Source organism: Schistocerca piceifrons, chromosome 3 (genome assembly GCF_021461385.2).
Source record: "Schistocerca piceifrons isolate TAMUIC-IGC-003096 chromosome 3, iqSchPice1.1, whole genome shotgun sequence".
In the NCBI taxonomy this organism is placed as follows: Eukaryota; Metazoa; Arthropoda; class Insecta; order Orthoptera; family Acrididae; genus Schistocerca; species Schistocerca piceifrons.
This window is the reverse complement of record NC_060140.1, coordinates 289,418,884-289,442,847: the sequence shown is the minus strand read 5'-3', so window position 1 is coordinate 289,442,847 and position 23,964 is coordinate 289,418,884. Positions and strand designations below refer to the sequence as shown.

At 40.4% G+C, this 23,964-nt stretch overlaps 1 protein-coding gene across 1 annotated transcript in view; it reads right to left on the bottom strand.

Annotated features, from left to right (window-relative positions):
* The window catches only part of LOC124788596 (facilitated trehalose transporter Tret1-like), a 65,454-nt gene that overhangs the window by 26,951 nt on the left and 14,539 nt on the right, over positions 1 to 23,964 (bottom strand). The window contains exon 3 of the mRNA XM_047255866.1: positions 4,822 to 5,042. Coding sequence (XP_047111822.1) covers positions 4,822 to 5,042 — 221 coding nt within the window. The remainder of the gene's footprint in view (positions 1 to 4,821; positions 5,043 to 23,964) is intronic.

The window sequence follows — 23,964 nt, the reverse complement described above, 5'->3', positions numbered from 1 at the left end:
GTATTCATATTTTCGTCTAGAATCTATTGTCCCAGGAATACATTGATAATAGCTGTAATAGCTGTAATTTCCCGTTACGCTGAAGTTTTCTAGGATACCTCCATTGGTTGTAAGCCAAATCCAGAGGCTGGAAATTCCCTGCGAAATATTCCTTAGTTGGACCCGCTCTGCCGCAATACCAGATCGCTTGCTATTTAGGTGGAAAGAGCTGGACTATAATAGATCGAATTTCGAACTGACTGCCTTACACGCCAAGCGAAAGTATAAACGGCACTTTTTAAAAAATACAAATTATTTTCTCAATTCTGTGCCTTTGTTACTTTCTCAGTCAAAAGATGACTGCCTTTTGACAAAGTACTAAGTTTCGGGGACGAAGCCCCATTATGAAAACAAATCATCAGACGCTGATCTGCTTACCGCATCAATACGCCTCAGTATAATACTTTCTCTGTATCCTTCTTAGCGCCGTGGATGGCTTCAGCAAACCTAATCTCTGGGCCCAGACACATAATCTGTATATTACCACAGGCGCTGCTAAGAAGTTGAGATACAATTTGATAACATTGGATGGGAAGTGGAACCTGCCTCCAGCAGTACCGATAACATCATGAAAGAGGGTGACAGTTGCTTGCTTGTTCAATGTGAGGACCACTGGTCCACCTCTGAACAAGAGAGACAACTAAGGATCTGGACTGAAATTGGCGCCTTATGTTTCGTTCAGTTATCCTTGTAAGAGAAAGTAAAAATATGTCCGGATTCAAACTTAACGCTGTCGCCAGCATTATACTTTTTGTTATTGTTTAAAAAGCTTGCGGAATGTGTCATGGAAGAACTTTTCGGAATCGGTTAAGGCGCTGCTACCACACGTCTTTTGATGTCGATGAAAATATGATGTAGACAGCTGTTCACAACAAAAGTTATGGTCACCTAACCTTCTAAAAGTGTGGAACTGGAAAATATTTACTATGTTGTAAGCAACATTAAGAAAGGCACTTATAAAGAGAAAATGGAACTGAATTTCAATTTATTGTAAGCTTACAAATATCAGCACTTATTATATCTTATAGTAATTCACAGTATTTGCAGATTTTATTTATAAATTAAAATTCTGTTTATATATCAGAAAACGAAGATTCCATTCTGACATACTAGTGACATGTATGAACACCGTGACTGTATTCGGAATTATCGTGACAGTTCTTTCGGCTCCGTCATGCTGGATACTGAGAGCCAATATTTTTATGCATCAACAAGCTCTCACTGACTGTATGTGCATATTGCACTGAAAACGTGCATATTAGCCCGAAACTGGCCAGCTGTGGATATACAATGAACAAAACTTGGAGGGTAATAAACAATCGAGGTGGAACCGATGACTTCGTTATTATCTGATTATCTCTAAATAGTGACTTTATCCTGGTGAGCCAAGACATTATAACCACCTGCAAAGTAACGTAAGTGTCCGTGTTTAGAACGCAATACAGCAGCCGCGTGGGATTAGCAACGCGGTCTTAGGCGCTGCAGTCGTGGACTGTGCGGCTGGTCCCGGCGTAGGTTCGAGTCCTCCCTCGGGGATGGATGTGTGTGTTTGTCCTTAGGATAATTTAGGTTAAGTAGTGTGTAAGCTTAGGGACTGATGACCTTGTCAGTTAAGTCCCATAAGATTTCACACACTTTTTTTTTCAATACAGCAACGATATTTCTTGACATGGATTCCGCAACTGCTTGGTATGTTTGCAGGTGTGTGTGTCAACAGATGTCCACGCAATGGTCACGCTGTTCTCATTAATTATGGAACGCTGACTTGTGGGCACGCTGCTGGTTTTCGATAGCGTCCAAGATATGTGTTCCATCACCTTCAGATTAGGTGAATTTAGCGGCCAAGTCATCAAACTAAGTTCGCTATGAAGCTCCTCGAACCACTGTAGCCGGCTGCGGTGGTCTAGCGGTTCTAGGCGCTCAGACCGGAACCGCGCGACTGCTACAGTCGCAGGTTCGAATCCTGCCTCGGGCATGGATGTGTGTGATGTCCTTAGGTTAGTTAGGTTTAAGTAGTTCTAAGTTCTAGGGGACTGATGACCACAGATGTTACGTCCCATAGTGCTCAGAGCCATTTGAACCATTTTGAACCACTGTAAACGATTGCTGGCCTTGTGACATGGATAGTTGTACTGCTGGAGGATGCCATCACTGTCGAGCATGACATCAAGCAGGAAGGGATGCAGGTGGTCTGTCATGACGATCATGAAATCGACAGGTGTCATAGTACCTTCGATTGCTACCACAAGTTCCATGTAAACTCAGGTGGACGGCCTCATACTGCCGACACTGACCTGTGTTCCTGGTACATTGCATGATTCGAGCAGCCATACACTTGGATGACAAGTTTTTGGACGCAACGATCGACCTGCAGTAGTGAGAAACATGATTCATCTGAAAAGGGGACACTTTTCCAATGAGCAGTCCAATCTCTACAATACCGTGCTCACTGCAGTCGTAATTGACTATGTCATTATGTCAACGTGGAACATGTGGGGTCATTTGACGTGCAGCCCCACGTTCATGTTCAACAATGTTCGCTGAACAGTAAGATCACAATCACTTGTGTCTACAGTAGCATTGCCATTTGTCGTCAGATCTGTCACAGTTCGCCGGTAATAGACTGATCCCTTTGGTCAGCGACAAGGTATAAACGTCCAACTTCTTGCTGCTTACTGGTGGTTTCAGTGTCCTTCAACCACTTTCTGCAGCCGATCAAGAAATTGAAAATTTGTGGTAATTTCCTATGGGGCCAAACTGCTGAGGTCATCAGTCTCTAGGCTTACACACCATCAAATATAACTTAAACTAACTTGCTAAGGACAATGCACACACCTGCTCACATCATGTCGGACCTCCCTTTCCCCGGCGTTGCGCAACAACTCGACGTGGCATGGACTCAACAAGTCGTTGGAAGTCCCCTGCAGAAATACTGAGCCATGCTGGCTTTTTAGCCGTCTATAATTGCAAAAGTGTTGCCGACGCAGGATTTTGTGCGTACTGACCTCTCGATTATGTCCCATAAACGTTCGATGGGATTCATATTAGGTGGTCTGGATGCCAAATCATTCGCTCGAATTGTCCAGAATGTTTTTCAAACCAATCGGAAAAAACTGTGCTCCGGTGACATGGAGCATTGTCATCCATGAAAATTCCACCTTGTCTCGGAACATGAAGTCCATGAACGGCCGCAAATGACCGTTCAAGTAGCCGAACATAACCAGAGGAGCCAGTCCATTCCATGTAAACACAGCCCACACCATTATGGAGCCACCATCAGCTTACACATTGTCTTGTTCACGACAAGCGTGGGGTCTGCGCCACACTCGAATTCTGCCAGCTGTTACCGACTGAAATCGGCACTCAGCTGACCAGGCCGCGGTTTTCCAGTTGTCTAGGGTCCAACAGATATGGTCACAAGCCCTGGAGAGGTACTGCTGGAGATGTCGTGCTTTTAGCAAGGCCACTCGCTCGCTCGTCCGCTGCCATAGCCAATTAATGCCAAATTTCTTCGCGCTGTCCTAACGGATACGTTCGTCGCACATCCCATATTGATTTCCGCGGTCATTTCACGCAGTGTTGCTTGTCTGTTTGCACTGACAACCGTACGCAGAGGCTGCTTCTGTCGGTAGTTAAGTCAAGGCCATCGGCCACTGCATTATCAGTGGTAGTATGTACGAGGGTTGTCCGTAAAATAAGGTTCCCATGGCGCTACAGTCCTGAAAAGCGCTGTAACGGTTGACGCCGCGATTCTGTAGTGTACCTTCGTTCCCCCACTCCAAATCTCCTCCCTAGCGAGCTGCCTGCGGAGCTCAGTCTCGGCTTGGCAGCCGTACGTGATGGATCTCCCCAACGCTTCGCCCGCCAGGTGTGAGCTGCGCTCGGTGATCCATGATGCCAACAGTGTTTTGGGACAGGAAGAGGGTAATGTTGTGCGAGTTCTTGCCCACCGGTACAACAATCAACGCTGCCGGGTACTGCGAGACACTGCAAAAATTGCGCCGTGTAATTCAAAATGAGAGGATGGGTATGCTGTCCAAGGGGGTGCTATTGCAACAGGATAACGCTCGACCGCACACAGTTAAATCTACCAACGAGATCATCGCAAAATTTGGATGGGATATTGTCAAACACCCACCCTACAGCCCGACTTTGCCCCAGGTGAGTACCATCTCTTCCCTGACATGAAGAAACACCTGGGTGGAACGTATTTCGGCGACAAAGAAGAGCTGGAAGAAGCGGTTCTCAGGTATCTGTACGGCTTGGCAGCAGATTTTTTTTAACTCGGGCATTCAAAAGCTCGTACACCGCATGCAATAATGTATTGACCTCAGTGGCGACTACGTAGAAAAAAAGGTTGAATTCTGAGCTTTCCAAAAATGTACGCATTCATGAAATAAACATCTTTTACACTGAGAAAAAAATTGGGAACCTTATTTTACGGACACCCACCGTAGTTTTGTATTCTCGACACACTTGACGCTGTAGATCTCGGAATATTGAATTTCCTAACGATATCCGAAATGGAATATCCCATGCGTCTCCAGCTAGCGCGTTGAGAGTCTGTTAATTCCAATCGTTTGGCCTAATCACGTCAGACAACTTTTCATACGAATCATCTCAGTACAAATGACAGCTCCGGCAATGTACGTATTGCCCTTTTATACCTATTGTACGCGATACTACCGGCGTGCATATATGTGCTATCCCATGAATTTTGTCACCTCATTGTGTAAGTGTCAATGTACTGGTGTAGGCTGCAGTAGAAACTACAGCGCCCACCTCGTCCATCTCGGCGAGGTCCCCCGAGATGTCTGCGGCCGGCCCCCGCAGCCAGCGCAGCGCCGCGATGGCGTCCTCGCGGCGGCCGCGGCCCAGCAGGTAGAGCGGCGTCTCGGGCGCGAAGAAGAAGAGCACCGTGAAGGCGACGGGCACCGCGCCGCACGCCAGGCCCAGCGTCTGCAGCGACACCGCCTTCCCCACCACGTACACGTACAGTATACCTGTCGCAGAACGCACGGGGCCTCAGCCACCACCTCCGTCCAGCCCCCACTTCGCACAAGAAATTAAGCGCACCCTCTAGTCTTGATAATGGCCTCAATTCACCGACGAAGAGAGGCCATAAGTTATCTCAAGTATGCCATATCCCAGCGGTGGTTTATCATGAACCACATGGGACAAACAATAGCGTCCAGTATCACTCGTCGGTTTTGACCAATCATAAGGTTGAGGCGTAGCGCCGTATACCGATCCTGCCTGGGAGGCGGTTGAGTGAGAGATGTGTCTCAGAGCTGGATAGTGACAGATGGTGACGCGAGACTGGACGCGCACGTAGTTTATGTATCAGCCGATAGAGGACAATATTGGATAGGGGACTGATTTAGTTTCGATTGTGCACACTAGGGTGCACTAAAGTAATAGAATGTTTTTCATAAACTGTTCTAGTATTTTCATAAAGTGTTATTATGTCTTTTTGTGTAGGTAAAATGTTATAAATGTGTTTTAGCAGTATGAATGATGCGTGAGTGTGGTTTAAGGTTAATATGAAGATAATTGTTTAACGAGTTGTGTAGTGGGATTTAGTGTGGGAACATTTCGAAGCAGTATGGATATGGACGAAGGGGATTTTTGTAGAATAGATTTGTAAAGTAACTTTGTGGTAAAGGGAAAGTTAATTCAGGTATAAATAACAGTAGGAAATAACTTTATGCATAAACAAAACTTCAGCATATTAGATAATTAGGTCGGTAAAAAGTGCAGTCGTTAGGTTTACTATTTTGCGATTGGTTATTGATGAAAAGCGCGGATTGACGCAGGAGAATGTTGTTTTGCTATTGGCTGTTGAGTAAACTGACCAATGGTAAAGCAATATTCTTCGCGCGCCTTTCTCTGTTAGTAGAGAAGTCTTAGAGTATTCTAGAAGAGGAGTCGGAGCCCAGCCATGAAACAGTTCGGACGTGTGTAGTAGTAGTTCCGATGGAAATGAAAAGTTGCCGGGTCTAGCAGTGTTTCATACATCAAAAGTGTGGTAAAGTGACGGCATAATTATTCCGATGGGTGTGTAGAAATTTCGGAATTTTTAAGTGAATTTTGTGACGAGAAAAGGCATAAAATGCGCGTGGAGTAGTGAGCAGGTCGGTGGCTAAAAGCTGTGACTGCATCAGGTACCGACAGACTTAATATTTGGCGAGGATTCTCAGTCAAAAACAATCCGTATTTTTTTAGCTATTACGTTTTCGGGAAATGCAACATCATACACTTGCTAACGTGAGTGAAAGGTATTGTGAGTGACTGTGTTACGACTAGCAGTGATACTTGTTCACCTAAGTTTCAGGGATATATTAATTAAGGACAAAATTTCGTTCCGTGTGAAAACTTTCTCCCGAAACGTAGTTTAGTGACATTAATTGCAGCCTGGTTCACGTAAAGTAAGTTTCGCTCTGCCTCCCTACTGAAGATATGCTCGGACAATGTTCACAGGTAGGTGCAGGTTCGTCGTAAAGGGACGGAAGGTCCTACACAAACATGACTTGAAATTAGCAATCAATAAGATTACACTTGCCATGACAATACAAAGATCGGATACAGAATCGTACAAATACATAAAAATAAATATTGAAGATGACGGGACAAACATGGGTAATCGGGGTTTTATAACGGGGACAAACTAAAATCTAGAGTACCTAGCAGTACTGGTGAAATATCAAGAACGAAAGAGCCGGAGAAACACGATATAACATCAAAAATGCAGAAAACTACCAAATGAGCGCAAACGAGTGTAACTGCTATCAAAAATACCATTTGCCCTTTACAGCTCAACATTGAGGACCATTACCGATACATAGTCGAGCGCCGTGCCGAGTGACACAACGTCAGATCACCACAGTTAAACACCAATGCGCGTAGTCCGTGTTTCGATGGGTGACCGTATGCGTTTTGATATGTTCCTATTTGCCTTCACTATAGAGGGTGGAGGAGAGATGTTGAATGGAGTCCCTGATAACCATTCTTTGAGCCAAACGCCCTCGATTCAGCTCCAAACCTCTGTGCAGTGTCGTATGGAAACGTTAAGTTCGGTGGTCCCTTTTGTGCTCTTCAAGACGAATAGACTTTGTACCGTCAACGGGTTTCACCCTCTCCCTTCCCTCATGATGTCCAACACGAACATGACTCACCCATCACCGTCACTTAAACTTAGGCACAAAGCGCTTATACTTCGCGGAGGTAAGGTGCCTAAGGCGCGAATGATAGGGAAAAGCTTTCCAATTCGGTGCCTGAACCTTCGGAGTCTCCCAGCTATTCATGGCATACGAGTTTACTTTACAGAAATCCAAAAACAGGTAACAGTTGGTTGATTGATTTATGGGAAGGGACCAAACAGAGAGTTCGTCGGTCTCATTGTATTAGGGAAGGGTAGAGGAGGAAGTCGGCCGTGTCCTGTCAAAGGAACAATCCTGGCATTTGCGTGAAGCGATTTAAGGAAACCACGGAAAACCTAAATCAGGATGCCCGGACGCGGGTTTGAACCGACGTCCTCCCGAATGCGAGTCCAGTGTGCTAACCACTGCGCCACCTCTCTCTGTCAGATAGCAGAACAGAAAGACAAAAGGAATTAGCACAGCAGGCAAAAATTTTATTTTCGAAAATGAATTCATTTTTATATAATTCATAGTTCACATAAATTGCAATCAAAGTATTCTCTTGTTACTAGGACTACCAAAGTAATGTCTGATCTCTGGACGCTTCAAAATTCCATCTAATTAACAAACGACGTCACTTAGCACATCCTGGGTCAAAGCTGACGTGTGATAATGAACATTCAAGTTCACCCATCCCATGGATTTCGTACTGTCACGGGTCAGGGACATTGCGGAGGCAGGACCATGGCAAGGAAACAGTAAAGAAAGAAGAAAAAGTTGAAAGGATTAAGGATTATATAGAAGGGCTGTGTAAGGGGAATGAACTTGAAGGTAATGCTATAGAAAGGGAAGAGAAGGTACAGTGTACAGAGATGAGGTGGGAGGCATGATACTGCGAGAAGAATTTGACAGACCACTGAAAGACGTAAATCGAGTCAAGGCCCCTGGAGAAGACGACATTCTCTCAGAATTATTGACATCCTCATAAGAGCCAGCCAGGGCTAAATTATTCTAGCTGGCGTGCTAGATATATGACACACTTAGAGAAGAATGTAATAGTTGCAATCCTAGAAGAGGCAGAGTAAATATGAGGGAACTACATGGCTTGGATGAAAATTAGTGACAACACTGCTATAAAACATACCAGACGTTAGTGACAGATGTTCATCCTATTACATGCCCTCAATACAATCGCCTCGCATCTCCAACACGTTCTCCAAGACAGATGGAAGGCGTCGTACAGCGTCAGTGGATCTACCTCTGTCGATGTCTCGCAAGGACCGTCTATGGCGCGAATAATGTCATCTCTTGTGTTGTAGTACGGGCTACGAAAAGGTTCTTTCATTTTGGTGAACAGGTCGTAATCTCAGAGACTCAGGTCGTAATCTCAGAGACTCATATCAGGTGAAAACAGTGGATTTTCCAGTACCTCCCACCCCCATACACGCAGGATCTCCAACACGGGGTTCACCGTGTAGTATCGTGCATTGACATGAAGGACGATGGGCTGCAGTGTCTGAATGTGCAGTCACTTTCTTCTCAGCGTGGGACAAGGGTCATGTCGCGAGACATTGCACTAGTAGGCTGCAGTGGGGCGTCTTGTAGGACGCTTGAACTGTCCTCTCGCACTTTCAGAAAGTACACACTCCAGTTGACTCACACAGCCGCCGCCGCTCACTGCACGACGTTAACTGACTAACCTTCTGCTACCAGCAACAAACAGCATGCATTCCATTTGACGTGCATCCATCATGTTACGGCAGTGATGCACTTTTATCCAACCCTAGTATCAGAATAACAGCTCATGGCTGGAATACACTGACACGAAAGATTTACAGAAGAATGAGAAAATGCTAGATGCCGACCTCGGGGAAGATCAGTTGGTACTGAAACATAGTGGTGAATGTTCCTAATCAACGTTAGACGAGACTGAGCGAAGGTCCGCGTAACTGACGAGTCCAGCAAAATGATAGCACATATCAATGTCACTGGCCAGGGACCCTGAACTGGCAAGCTAGCTAGCACTGACAAAAGCACGCGCTGGGTCAGTGCATTCGTGGAATTCCTAGAAGTTTGCTGTCCAAGACTCTACCTGATTGCTAACGCTGGGTTCTGACAGAATATACGGGCATTTTAATATCTTATCAACATAAATTTGTAATACTTTCGCCATTATACGAGGGTCGTCCAATAAGTAATAAAACTCCTTTTTTCTGAAAGCAGGCTGATTTTATTCAGAATTCCAATACACCATTTTATTCCCCAATCTTTTGGCTACAAAGCCCTATTTTTAAACATAATTTCCTTTCAGTGCGAAGGCCTTATGGTACCTAGAGGGCATGTATGCCCTCGTGGTACCACTCCACTGGTCGACGTCAGACACAACGTCATGCTGCATGAAGCCGGCCACTGTGGCCGAGCCGTTCTAGGCTCTTCAGTCCGGAACCGCGATGCTGCTACGGTCGCAGGTTCGAATCCTGCCTCGGGCATGGATGTGTGAGATGTCCTGAAACACGTATGTAACGTAGCAGCGATGGCGAGGCATTGCAGCGTCTCTGACCAGAGAGTGGGCGCTTGACCGCGCGAGTGTTGCGAGCGGTTCTCAGTCAGTAGCTCTGTTTAGTTGCGTGCAGTACTCTGTCAGTAGTTGTTGCGAGTAAGTAGCTCTGTTCAGTTGCGTGCAGTATGTCGGTAATAGCAGTCGAGTGGAGTTGTGTGTGTGAGGAGTCGGCGAGCGTCGACATGGCATTCTGGTCAAGAGGCTGAATGAGGTATATTATTAATTAAGGTAATCATCAGATAATGTAAAGTTTGTTTATTGTAATTAATTTTCAACAAGTGCCCCAATAATAATTTTGATTTCAAAGCAGTTTTTACAAAACAAATTTTATTTAATTGAACTAACTATTTCGTTCCACTTCCCATTTCGTTCCACTTCCCTTAAAGAAAAATTTCAGTAAAATCACAAAAAAAAGGAATATTATTATTTGCAATGCAGTTCCTCCAAGCCGTGCGCAAGAATAAGAGCAGAAATTTGACTAGCAGTTACAATGAGGTAAGACTTTAATCCTGATTGTTTTACACAGGGCCAAGGACCGATATTTCGGTTTAATTGAATTATCATTATCACTGAGTTTTTCTTATCACTGAATTCACTTAAAAATTTTTTGTGAGGAATTTATATTTGAGTCAGATTGCGATTCTCATTTTTATTGTCATAAAATTTAATTGCTAGGGAGGTTACGTTTGGCTCCCATTCATTTATTATTTCTTCTTTAAAATTTCAGTGGAGAGGTTACACTTAGCGCAATGTCCATTAGCATTCCTAAATAATATTGTCATTTCTTTTAAATTTTTGTGGGGAGGTTACACTTGGCGACACCCAGTCCAGGATCGTATTTCGTTGAGAGTCTTTTGAACAACAGTCAGATATCTGGTCTTATTTGCTTAGATATAATTAGGATTTGGCGCTACGCTTTTACTAATTTTGTGACTTTCTTTCTACAGGTCAACGGCAATTCGTTGCTCTATTGTATTTGTGTGTTGCTTTTGCATTTGTGCTTATTGTTTTGTGAATAATTGTGACTGTTGTAAAAATGCCGCGAAAGACTGTGAATAGTGTATCGCGAGGTATTATGAACGAAATAAGCGAATTAAATAACTTCACCAATAGTACTAGTGACACGCAGTGTAATGATGACAATCCTGCGTCCACTAACAATCAGTGCATTCCAACCACTAGTGATGACTTTTACCCTGATAATGAACAAACGAACTCAATTGTCTCGCCTGTTAATTTGACGACAATTGATGACGCAGAACGATCTATTGTAATGAGCGCTGCCCAGCTTAACACACCCGATTTGGAAAACTCAAGTAACGTACAGACAAATTTGTCTAATGAAAATGAACAGGATACTCAAAGTACGACGGATTTATTTAATTCCGAAATAGTGACCGACAGTGTACGTCCGACTGATAAACCTTTCTGTAAATTACAGAATGACCAAATGGTCACGCAAAACGAGAAAATTCCAGATCCACCACTAAACAGCACAGAGAATATAAACGCTAGTTTTGACTTGGTACGAATTATGAGAAGTTTGCTACAACAGCAAAGTGAGAAAATAGACAACAATTTCAAACAACAATTTAGTGAACAGGACAAAAAATTTAATAAAATTGATGAAAATTTCAAACAACTTAGTGAACAGGTCAGACAACAGAATGAAAAATTAGACGACAATTCCAGACAGCTTAGTGAACAAATTAGAGCCGTTGCCGCGCAGTGCCATGACACTAAGGAACAGTTGCGCGTGGAAATTGAGGCTTGTTCACGAAAAAATAGCGAAGAAATTAAGTCTGTTGCGCAAGAATTAAGAGAAATGCAAACAGCCGTAACAGAAACACTCAGAGACGAAATTAGCGGAGTCGCTAAACAATGCTCTGAAAAAGCTACACAATTACGCGACGAGTTTAAAGCAATGACGGTAGAACTTTCGCGCACAATGGACGCAAAGATAGACGCGAAATTCGAACAACAGAATACTCAGATTGGCGAACGCTTTAATCTTCACATACAAAACAGTGATACGCGTTTCCGCAAATTTATTCAGGATCAAAACAAAGTAAAACGACAAGTCATGGAAACAATCACAGCACAGAGACAGGAAGACAAACGTAAAATGTTCGCGAAAGCGAAGACATATGTAGACAACAATATTGCTACAGTGTCCGACGAAATTAATTCCATCAAACAGTCGAACACAGAATTACGTGACGAAATTTCCAATCTTAAATTAAAAACAGATACTCACACAGTAAATATTCAAACAGTGACCGACAGATTCGAACAATTAGAACTAACACAGGATTGCGATGTCGTCAAAGCTGATGTTAAAAAACTGAGCGCAACTACGCGTAAGTTGCAAAAACAGATTAATGCGTCCGATTCTAAAACCGATGATCAGGCAAAAATACTGACTGAAAAATATGATGAATTAGCCAGTCGTATTGATGCTATCGAAAGTAGTAGTGATAATAAATCAGACGATACTGCACCGATTTCATTTAACCAAACACCTGAATTTCAAAATTTACAGCAGACAATTAATGAGATCGATTCGTCTAATAACACGTTGCGTAGAAAATTGTCGAGTTTACAACAAGAAGTAACAGAGATGAAAAACATTTCAGTTAATAATAACATACAACAGACGCCACTTTATGAACATTTGTCAGACTCACGCAGCGCGTATAATTTGGGTAATCTACAGAGAGTACGGGACTTAGATTCCGATCAACCACAGTTCAATAGATTCTCTTACGATCCTGAACATGTTCCATCACACAGAGATGATAATTTCGACTACAAACATTTTCTGTCAGTGAGAAAGTTTAAGGTTTTTAAAAACGATAGAACGCAGATTCACCCACTGGATTGGATTCAACAATTTAGCTTTGCTCTTCCACCGACTTGGCCTGTAACGCATAAACTTGAATTTATTTGCAGTTTTTTGGAAGGCGAACCGGCAACTCGTATGAGACCGATCGCGAGACAGTGCTATTCGGTAGAAGAGTTTCAGAATGCTTTTCTATCAGCGTACTGGTCGAAGACGACACAGCGCGGAATTAAAGATCAGTTAATTAGTTTGCCAAATTACGAGAACTCAATTTTTCCCAGTGTGACGCAATTTTTTGAGCACATGGTGCAACAAAACCAGTACCTAAGTGAACCGTACAGTGAATCCGCACTTATACAATTATGCATTTCCAAATTACCACGGTCATTACGAGTGTCACTTCTAACGGGGCAGCAAAAGGAAAACATTTCAGCATTCAGAGATCTTTTACAGCTCTTGGAAGTACAACAATCTGACTATTCTTTTGTAAACAAAAACTTTTCGTATAATAACCAAGGTCATCAAACGTACAGCAATTATGATCAGGGACGAAATTTCAATAGGAAAGATAACAGACGCTTTAGGAACGACAACTACCAAAACTTTAATAACAGGCAAAATTCAGATTATCAATATCGTCAAAATTTTCAGCAACAGGAAACACATTTTGGTAACAATAGACGTTTTCTACCACAACAGCATGAAAGTCAGCCGGTTGGAATACATAACCAACAATGTAATGCACAAGGTCAACCAGGCTTTAATGTTCCGCCGCGTGCACGTATAGTCCCTGGTGCAACAAATAGTAACGCACGGCAGCAAGGAAACAACTACGTACAAAGAAGACAGTATTTCAATTCCTATCGCAATACACCGTATAGGAATGACTATTACGACAGACGTAAAAATAATGAGGACAATTTTCAGCGTACATCTAACAACAGTCGGTCATACCAACAGCAAAATTATGCACGAGAACCTATTCTCATGAACGAACCCGACAGTAGGTATCATCCAGAGCGTAATACGTCTGGAAGAAGTAACAGAACTGTTCAAATAGTAGAAATGCCACAGAATCCTCCTAATAATAATAACACGTCAGATAGAATCTGACTAGATACTGTACAGATCGCATCTTCCAATAATACAAGCACTACTTCAGACACGCAAAATGTTGTTCACGAAAATGTAATTACTTTTGACGACATACGAGACACTCTTTTACAGGAAAGACCAGTTATTCAGAAAACCATTTCACATCCTGTTATTGAAATTAAAATTGGTTCTTCGAAATTCTCAGCAGTAATCGATTCCGGCTCACCTATATCAGTAATAAATGAGGAGACTTTTAACGAGTGTAACAAAGAGAATACCTATCCGACATTACCTTTAGGCAAAACAAAAGTGAAAGGAGCAGTATCGAGTAAAGGAGTAGACGTTAAATTACAGACGCATTTATCATTTTGTATTGCAGGTCATACTTTTCACTCTAATTTTTGGATTGTTCCTTTATTGACAACAGACGTTATTTTAGGTACGAATTTTCTGGTACAACACGACGCAGTTATCGATTTTCAAAATTCTTATTTAATGTTAAAGGATGAAAATGTGCAATTGGCTTTAGAATTTCAGCACTCTTTATCTGCGGAAGAACAAACAATTAACCGCACAGAGGTCATTTCCGCAACACGCAACATAGACTGTAATCCCACATTGTTCACGGATACGTACGTACACAACTATAATACTCCAGACGAAGCTGACTACGACGTAATGCAATTGATTTCTGATAAGGTTAAAGAGAGCAGTGCAACTACAGACGACGAACGAACGCAATTACACAAAATTCTTTTACAGCAAGCTCCAGTTTTTGACAACATTCCTGGTACTATGTCCGGCTTTACGTATGAATTTCAAGTGAAACAGCACGACACATTTAAAGCAAAGCATTATCCCATTTCATATATTCACAGAGAACAAGTCAAAAAAGAGTTGCAGGATATGCTTGATCAAGGAATTATAGAACCAGCAGTTAGTCCGTACATAAATCCGCTACATATTGTCAAGAAAAAGGATGGCTCACTTCGCCTTGTACTAGATTCACGTCACATTAATGACATTATTATTAATGAAACAGATCGACCACAGACTTTAGAGGAACTTTTACAGAAATTTCATGGTACAGCTATTTATTCTACACTAGATTTGAAATCGGGATTTTGGCAAATTCAGCTTCATCCGAACTGCAGAAAATACACAGCTTTTCTCTGTTTTGGCGACTGTTATCAATTTTGCAAATTACCGTTCGGCTTAACTATTTCTTCTGCAGCTTTTATTCGCGGTTTGAACACAATACTTCCGACAGTACTTAAAGACAGAATTACGACGTACGTAGACGACATTCTTATCGCAGAAGCTAACTGGTCTGAACACAATCTGATTCTTGAACAACTGTTACAAACTTTTCATGCACAAGGACTTACAGTTAATCTTAGTAAATCGCACTTTGGCAAAACTTCTATAAAATTTCTTGGACACGTAATTTCAGCAGAAGGCATTGCGCCTGATCCGGAAAAACTTCAGGCTCTACGTGACATTAGTGTTCCTACGACGAAGAAACAACTACGCAGTTTTTTGGGCTTAATTAACTTTTTTCGTAAATTTATTCATCACTCTGCTTTAGACACACCCAGATTATGTCAATTAACAGGTAAAAACACTATTTGGTCTTGGGATAAGCAAGCACATTCTGAATTTGTGAACCTGAAACACGCTTTGTTGAATGCTCCACTTTTATCGCACCCAGATCTTACCAGAAATTTTTCCATTGCCACCGACAGTTCCAACACCGCTTTAGGCGTACACATTTTCCAGGAAATTGAAGAAGATGGTTCTACAGTAATCAAAAACATTGCATTTGCAAGTCGCATTTTGTCACCTGCTGAACGAAATTATTCCGTTACAGAACTGGAAACATTATGTGTTGTATGGGCTTTTACGAGATTTAGGCATTTTCTTTATGGCAGACATACCACCGTCTACACAGACCACAGAGCGATACAATTTTTGCTTTCAGCTAAATTTACTCACGACAGGTTAAGTAGATGGAAACTTTATTTACAGGAATTTAATTTTACGATTGTCCACATTCCCGGCACACAAGATGTTATAGCAGATGCACTATCGCGTTCTCTCGGCAACAATCAGCAAGACGTAGCAACCAACTTCTGCAAAACAAATTTCAGTGTCATGTACATTCAGCAAGTTGCATTTGAAAATTTTATTTCATCTTCATTACAGGACATAGCACAAGAGCAAAATAAAGACAATGTGTGGAAAGAAATTAAACACCTTTGGCAAGATAAGAATAATGTTACGATTAGAAACCATTATACTGTACGCAATGACATTCTGTTTCGCCGCTCTCATCCTGACAGCAACAATTGGTTATTATGCATTCCTGACGAACTGGTTAACAAATTAATTTGGTACACTCATTTAAGTTACGCACATTACGGAGCACGAAAATGTTTTCTTATACTGAGACAGAACTGTTATTTTACCAACATGGAGAAACGTATACGACGAGTTTTAGCGTCTTGTAAAATTTGCCAGAAAGCTAAATCAGACACCACTTCACATATTCCTCCTTTATATCCCATTATACCTGTTAAATTAAGACATATGGCCGCAGTAGATATTTTTGGTCCGATTCCCAGAACTAACAGAGGTTTTTGCTACATCTTTGTCGCTGTTGAGCTCACTTCAAAATTTGTTACTTTCACTCCGTTACGCAAAGCTACTGCTTAAACTGTTTCGAAAGCATTTGTAAAACATTTTCTATCTCATGTAGGGCATGTGATGAGAGTAATTTCTGACAATGGAACTCAATTTCGTAGTAGCGTATGGACACGCATGTTACGAGCCAGAAACATTTCTCCGATCTATATATCCAAGTACCATGCTTCTTCGAACCCCTGTGAACGGTTAATGAAAGAAATTGGTAAGCTGTGCCGAATATACTGCCACAAAAGACATATTGATTGGGATACACACATACTCTCATTCCAAGATGTAATTAATTCCATTCCAAATGAATCCACTATGCTATCTCCGTCTGTTATACTGAAAAACGTAGAACCACCAAACAAAATTAAAGAATTAGTAAACTTCCCCAAATGTCGTCGACTAAGACACCACGAAATAATTGCGCTGAACAACATCAAACGTGCCGCAGAGCGCCGGAGAAGACAGCAAAAACAGGTTTGTACACGCCGCGACTTTCACGTTGGACAGAAGATATTAGTACGTATACACTATTTATCCAGTAAATTAAAAGGTAAGTGCAGTAAATTTGAACTTCTATACGCAGGTCCATATCGGATTCGCAGCATCCCTCACCCCAATGTTGTACACGTCAAAACTTTGATAACTAGAAAATCGAAAGGCAATCACCATATCTCAAACATTAAACCGTTTATTGAGTGAAGACACTTTATGATTCAACACACTATGATGCCATTTACTAATGCAATTATTTCACCTGACTAATTACTGATGATTATCGTATTTGTTCTTGGCAAGTGCCCGGCAAGGTAAGGTTAGCAGGTCGCTTTTTCTTGTCGTTACACATCAGACCGTGCACATTTTTCACTTTTTTTATGTACGATTGTATTCCAGTTTTGTTTATATGCACTGTGAAATAGTTAAGATATAACACACACCAGTCGACTTTGACATTTTTTTTTTTTTTGCCTTATGACATCTCAACATCGTGACTGTTTTACATTTTTTGCCGCTGCATTGTGATATTCTCTGTACATTTTGCATCTGAACACTGTCAATGTCTTTGACATATTACGTTTTCTGTCATGTTATGCTGTATGGTTAATTGTGTCACCATAAACCAGTCATTATCTAGTGGGTATATGATTTAAATGCAAGACATTAATCTTTGTTCATCAATTTCAGAAAGAAATGATGCGTGTAAGAAATAAATTCAACAGAAATGGGAATTTCACCTAAGGAATAAACGAAAGAAGATGCTATAACTTTATGAGGAAGAGTAAATGGATCAGGATTAACAAGCATTAACAAGAATATACTATACTCATCGTAGAGTAGCAGTCTTAACTAATTTTTTCTTTCAGAATACAAGGTGATTGATGCAGGCTGTCAGACAGAACTACACATCTTAGTTTTAGTGATGAAATATGCTAGAGATAAGGAATAGTTGTATAATGAGTAATGAAGTGAGTTTTTGCAGATGATAATGAATACTGATGAATAAGATGAAGAATATGCTATTATGAATAATGAAGTTTTTCTTTACAGGTGATGATAATAATGAAGTTATGATAATGTGGATAATGAAGTGATTAATAATGAAGTTTTTTTTTCTTTACAGATGAGGATAATGTTGAAGTTATGTATTTATGTTATGTAGTTATTTAAGTATTTGTTGCAGTTTGTTTTGACAGCAGGTGTTATATTGCATAGTAGGATGACGGAAAGTTTTGGAAAGGACAGCTATGGAACACATTTTTTATACACATTTTACTACCTGTTAATTCGAAGTTCACTACTTTTCAGCATAGTGTGCGTTTCTTCCTTCAGGTCAATAATCCATTTTGTATTTTTTTTTTTTTCAGGAGAAGTTTTCATGATACTTACTAAACCTGTTAGTTATTATACCTGTTCTAGTACTTGCATTTTTATTTTACCCATTTGTGTTTATGATTTATAAATGTGATCACATATACTGCCTTGTTACATAACCTTGCTACAGCTGACTCATGACGAATGACGTTACCTATCCTCATTTGCAGCAATAGGTCAAAAGCAAGTAGTGTTATGCCTCAGCAATTAATTATCGATCCCAACGCAATGCATTGCTAACAAAAAAAAAAAAATGTATTACCAGTCCCAAATAGTGATACCAGTTTGAGAAAGTTCTGAGTAATGCTGATTAGCTCTGAATAGTATGTCACTTCAGTAACGACTTCTTAATGATACAAAAAAAAATATATATGTATAAAATAATGCTTTGTAACTGGCTAATAACTGCCACTGTTTATTGTAATGAGACTATTTATAATGCCCATGATTATTAATGCTATGACTGTAATTAACTGCTTTTTAATAATGACTTCGTAATGATCTGAATAATACTGAATGAGGAACAATGTTTTATTGTAATGAGACTACTTATAATGGCCATGATTATTAATGCTATGACTGTAATTAACTGATTTTAATATTGACTTTGTAATGATCTGAGTAATACTGAATGATGAAGAATGTTTTACTCTATTCAATACTTGCTGGCCACTGAGTGCCAATAATTAATGTCACCTGATGAATTGTTATTAATTATGCCATTAATTAGCTCTTGTTTTCAATGTTGATACTTTGTGACTGGAAAAGAATGTGATTCTTACTATATTGAAATGACAAATGATTAATTAACGATGCCATACTTTGTAACTGGAAAGGAATGTGACTGTTTAATAATGCTTTGTAATTAGGAAAAGGCTAATGATTAATACTATTGGAATGACAAATGATTAATTAACTGACAAATAATTAATTAACTATGCCATACTTTGTAACTGGAAAAGAATGCGATTGTTTCATAATGCTTTGTAATTAGGAGAAGGCTAATGATTCTTACTATATTGGAATGACAAATGATTAATTAACTATGCTATACTTTGTAACTGGAAAAGAATGCGATTATTTAATAATGCTTTGTAACTAGGAAAAGAAGGTTACTGATTCTATGTAAAACAATTCATGAACATTTTTCTGTAATACTACATACTTGGTACGGAAATGTTCAATAACTGGGCTATGAATGCCGCAAACTATTAATGAAGAGTGTAATTGTCAATATTATGTGACATAATGTCCTTCACCTTATGAGCTAACTACCCTGAATTACTGCAATGTCCATTTGTCCTGTTTATCCTAGTGATCATGGAGCACTATATTTGGTTTTGCACTAATTCTACGTTGGTGTGCCTTGTAAGAGCGTGGTGTTGACACGACATGCTGTCCACCACCGTGAGCGATGAAGACGTTATTATGGTCCCACTGTTTTGTGTACCTAATGTACTGCCAAAATGAAAACATGGGATATTACTACGACAATTCAGTGTCTTGGCTACACTGATAAATTCTGATGGGAAAAGAACCTCAAATTGTGTCACTTGGTGTTATACTTCTGTGGAAAGATATGGACTTTCAGAACAGCTGTGTGCAATCTAAAGTGCTACAACCATGATGCAATCCTTCCCTTTCCTATCCTAATTCTTGTCACATAGTGAAAATCATTTTTTGGTAATATCATTTATGTTCGTGGGTTATACATTTTTTTTTGATTCGCTGAACTCCAGTGCGAGTACACTTATGTCACTGGCCGACATGATGTTTTGCCATTATGTTATTTGTTGTGAAAATGCTAAAGACATTTTTTCAGTGCGTGTGCACTTTGGACATGATTTTTTTTGCCATTATGTTTATTTATTGCGAAAATGCTAAAGACATTTTTTTTTCTATTTGTTCTGAAGTACAGTATAGGTACACTCTTGTCTTTTATATTGTATACACATTTTTTATTTTGATGATATGTTCTGAACTACAGTGCATGTGCACTTATGTTAGGTGTTAATATGTTTTCTACTGAACTTCAGTGGCTGTGCACTTTTCTCATTTTTCAATATGATTTGTACTATTCTGTATATTCAATACTTCAATGCGTATGCACTTATGTCATTTGTTACTAATTGTATATACATTTCATCATTTACTGATATGTTCTCAACTGCAGTGCATGTGCACTCATGTCACTTGTCAACATAATATTTTTTGCCAGTCTGTTTATTTGTTCTGAATATGCTAAAGAATTTTTTCAGTGCCTGTGCACTTTGTTATCTGTCAAATAATTTGTATATACATTTTTCTGATTTGTTACTATGTTTTGTACTCACATTTTGTCTTTCTCTGATATATTTTGTACTTAGTGCATGTGCACCACATTTAATTCATGTATCTAAACATTCTGTAAATTGTACAAGTTGACTAATTAATGAAAAATTTTGCCGCGCTTGGCAAGTCCAAATGACTCACCATCGCTGCCAAATTTTTGCCCCCCCAGTGGAGGGTTATGAAACACGTATGTAACGTAGCAGCGATGGCGAGGCATTGCAGCGTCTCTGACCAGAGAGTGGGCGCTTGACCGCGCGAGTGTTGCGAGCGGTTCTCAGTCAGTAGCTCTGTTTAGTTGCGTGCAGTACTCTGTCAGTAGTCGTTGCGAGTAAGTAGCTCTGTTCAGTTGCGTGCAGTATGTCGGTAATAGCAGTCGAGTGGAGTTGTGTGTGTGAGGAGTCGGCGAGCGTCGACATGGCATTCTGGTCAAGAGGCTGAATGAGGTATATTATTAAGTAAGGTAATCATCAGATAATGTAAAGTTTGTTTATTGTAATTAATTTTCAACAAGTGCCCCAATAATAATTTTGATTTCAAAGCAGTTTTTACAAAACAAATTTTATTTAATTGAACTAACTATTTCGTTCCACTTCCCATTTCGTTCCACTTCCCTTAAAGAAAAATTTCAGTAAAATCACAAAAAAAGGAATATTATTATTTGCAATGCAGTTCCTCCAAGCCGTGCGCAAGAATAAGAGCAGAAATTTGACTAGCAGTTACAATGAGGTAAGACTTTAATTCTGATTGTTTTACACAGGGCCAAGGACCGATATTTCGGTTTAATTGAATTATCATTATCACTGAGTTTTTCTTATCACTGAATTCACTTAAAAATTTTTTGTGAGGAATTTATACTTGAGTCAGATTGCGATTCTCATTTTTATTGTCATAAAATTTAATTGCTAGGGAGGTTACGTTTGGCTCCCATTCATTTATTATTTCTTCTTTAAAATTTCAGTGGAGAGGTTACACTTAGCGCAATGTCCATTAGCATTCCTAAATAATATTGTCATTTCTTTTAAATTTTTGTGGGGAGGTTACAGTCCTTAGGTTAGTTAGGTTTAACTGGTTTTAAGTCTAGGGGACTGATGACCTCAGATGTTAAGTCCCATAGTGCTTAGAACCATTTGAACCATTTCTTACTGCATGAATAACCTCCCCATCATCCACGTTCCGCTTCCCGCGAAGCGCATGCTTCATTGGGCCAACCAGATGAAGTCTGAAGGTGCGAGGTCCAGTCTGTACGGTGGATGACGAAGAACAGTCAGTAAAGTTTCGTGAGCTCCTCGTGGGTGCGCAGACTTGCGTGAGACCTGGCGTTGTCATGGAGAAGGAGACGTTCGTTTCCACTTTCGATGTTGCGCTTCTTAGGAGACGGAGTACCACCTCGACGACAGCGCCCGGGTAATGCATATTCTGAAGAACAGCGGTTAAGTACATATGAAAGATGCTATAAAATGCTTGACTGAAGCGTTCCTGGTACGCGACGAGCCTTAGTGATGGCAACCAAGACCCTGTGGCGGCACAGGGCGGCCCGCATATTATGCGTCCCACCCATCGGTGCCTGATCCATTGAGAGGACACGAGACATCGTACGCCGAATTCGAGCTGTGAGTAGACGTGTGAAGATTTTCATATCACAGTTCAACAGAGTTAATGGTCGGTAGTCCATAATAGGTGATCCTCCTTGAGGTTTACGGATTGGGATGATGATACTTTCCACAAAGGAAGTCGGAAGTTGCATCTCTGGTGTCATGAGCTCTTGACATATAGTCGTCCAATAGTGCATCAACAGCCTCTAGAATATCCTATAAAACTACAAGGGTAAGCCGCCCGGTCCTGATTACTTCTTGGGTGCCCCTTTTTCTACTGCATCCAACAAGATCTTTTTTTCAACTCGGTACACGAATATGTAAACCGCTGATAACAAAATCTTTCATAGAGTTTCTGTCTTGTTTTTTACTATAGATTACATCTATTTCAGCATCTCACTAATACTGGCACAAAATTAAGTTAAATGGTAGTTCATTCATCCATGTTACAAACGGGGCGAAAATTTCCTTTTAAGCCCAGCCAAACACCATTACTAAAACGTCACAACACCATTACTAAAATTAAATATTTTGGAGAAATCCCTGAGCCCTTTGAAATGAAGACAGGGGTCTGGCAAAGAGACAGGTTATCCCCAGCTCTCTTCAATATTGTTTCGGAGAAAATAATGAAAACGTGGAAGGAGGCTCTGAAGTTGAAAGAAATAAGACGAATGCACCTTAGAAAGGAAAGATACCACCTGAAATCGAGTCTTTACCTTTTGCAGATGACCTTTCGTTCTTAACCAGAAACTGGAACCATGCGCAAATAATGCTGGAGATCTTGCATAACTCCTAAAACGGATCTCCAAGTCCTGTATGAAACGACGGAATATATGAATCACAGGTACCAAAATAGCAGTAATACTCCCTTGCAGCAAAGCAAGTTTTAAATCTAACCTAAAACCATCTCACCTGGACAATTCCTTCTATTCCATGGACGCATTTCTATTTAAAAACTGGTAGCATGTGAATTCTTTTTTAAAAAAGACGTACCATTTAAGTGTCACTGCACGAGTGGGACTAAAAAATAATACTTTATGTTCATAAAAGTAAACACTAATCATTTATAAATATTCCATCAACTGTCTCGTTCCACATCACTTCGACCAAAAAAGTCGTTCAAATGGTATGTGAAACATGTGACAAACTCACTAAAATATGCAAGACTAAAAGGACAGATAAATTCAATGGACTTGATAAAGAGGTACTGAAAGGAAGAGACAAAAAGTTAGACCTTGCTTACAAACTAATACAGAACAGACACCACAAACAAGCGATTTCCTGCAAGGCCAAAAAGGGCATTACAATCGAATTATAAAATCAGTAGGACTCTACGCTCCCGTGTGTCTTATCTGTGTAAATAACAATGTAAATGCTTGATTGTTCATAATCTTAAATCTCCGAAAGTACTTCACTAACTGATTAGAAATGTTGACACAGCGTTGCATTAGAATACGCGCGTGTTTTTAAATACCTACAGGAGCGCCATCTTATACAAATTCATATTATAGTACAGGGTGTAAATAAAAAAATATTATTATCACTAGTACCTTAATATCTACCCACTCCGGTATGTTACTTGTTTTTTCTCTGCGTCTAACGGTCTTCCCGCTAACACTTCACATAATTTACTTCCTGATGTTTTCTGCACAGTCGTAACTGCATCACTAAGTGAACTATGCCTGTCACTATAGACTAAACGTTCTGCGTCGACGAGTCCACGCTTCGGGACATAAACCGCTGCCCAGGGAAAAATAATTATTAATGGCTTGCTTTTACTACACGTATTTCGAGGTACTAACC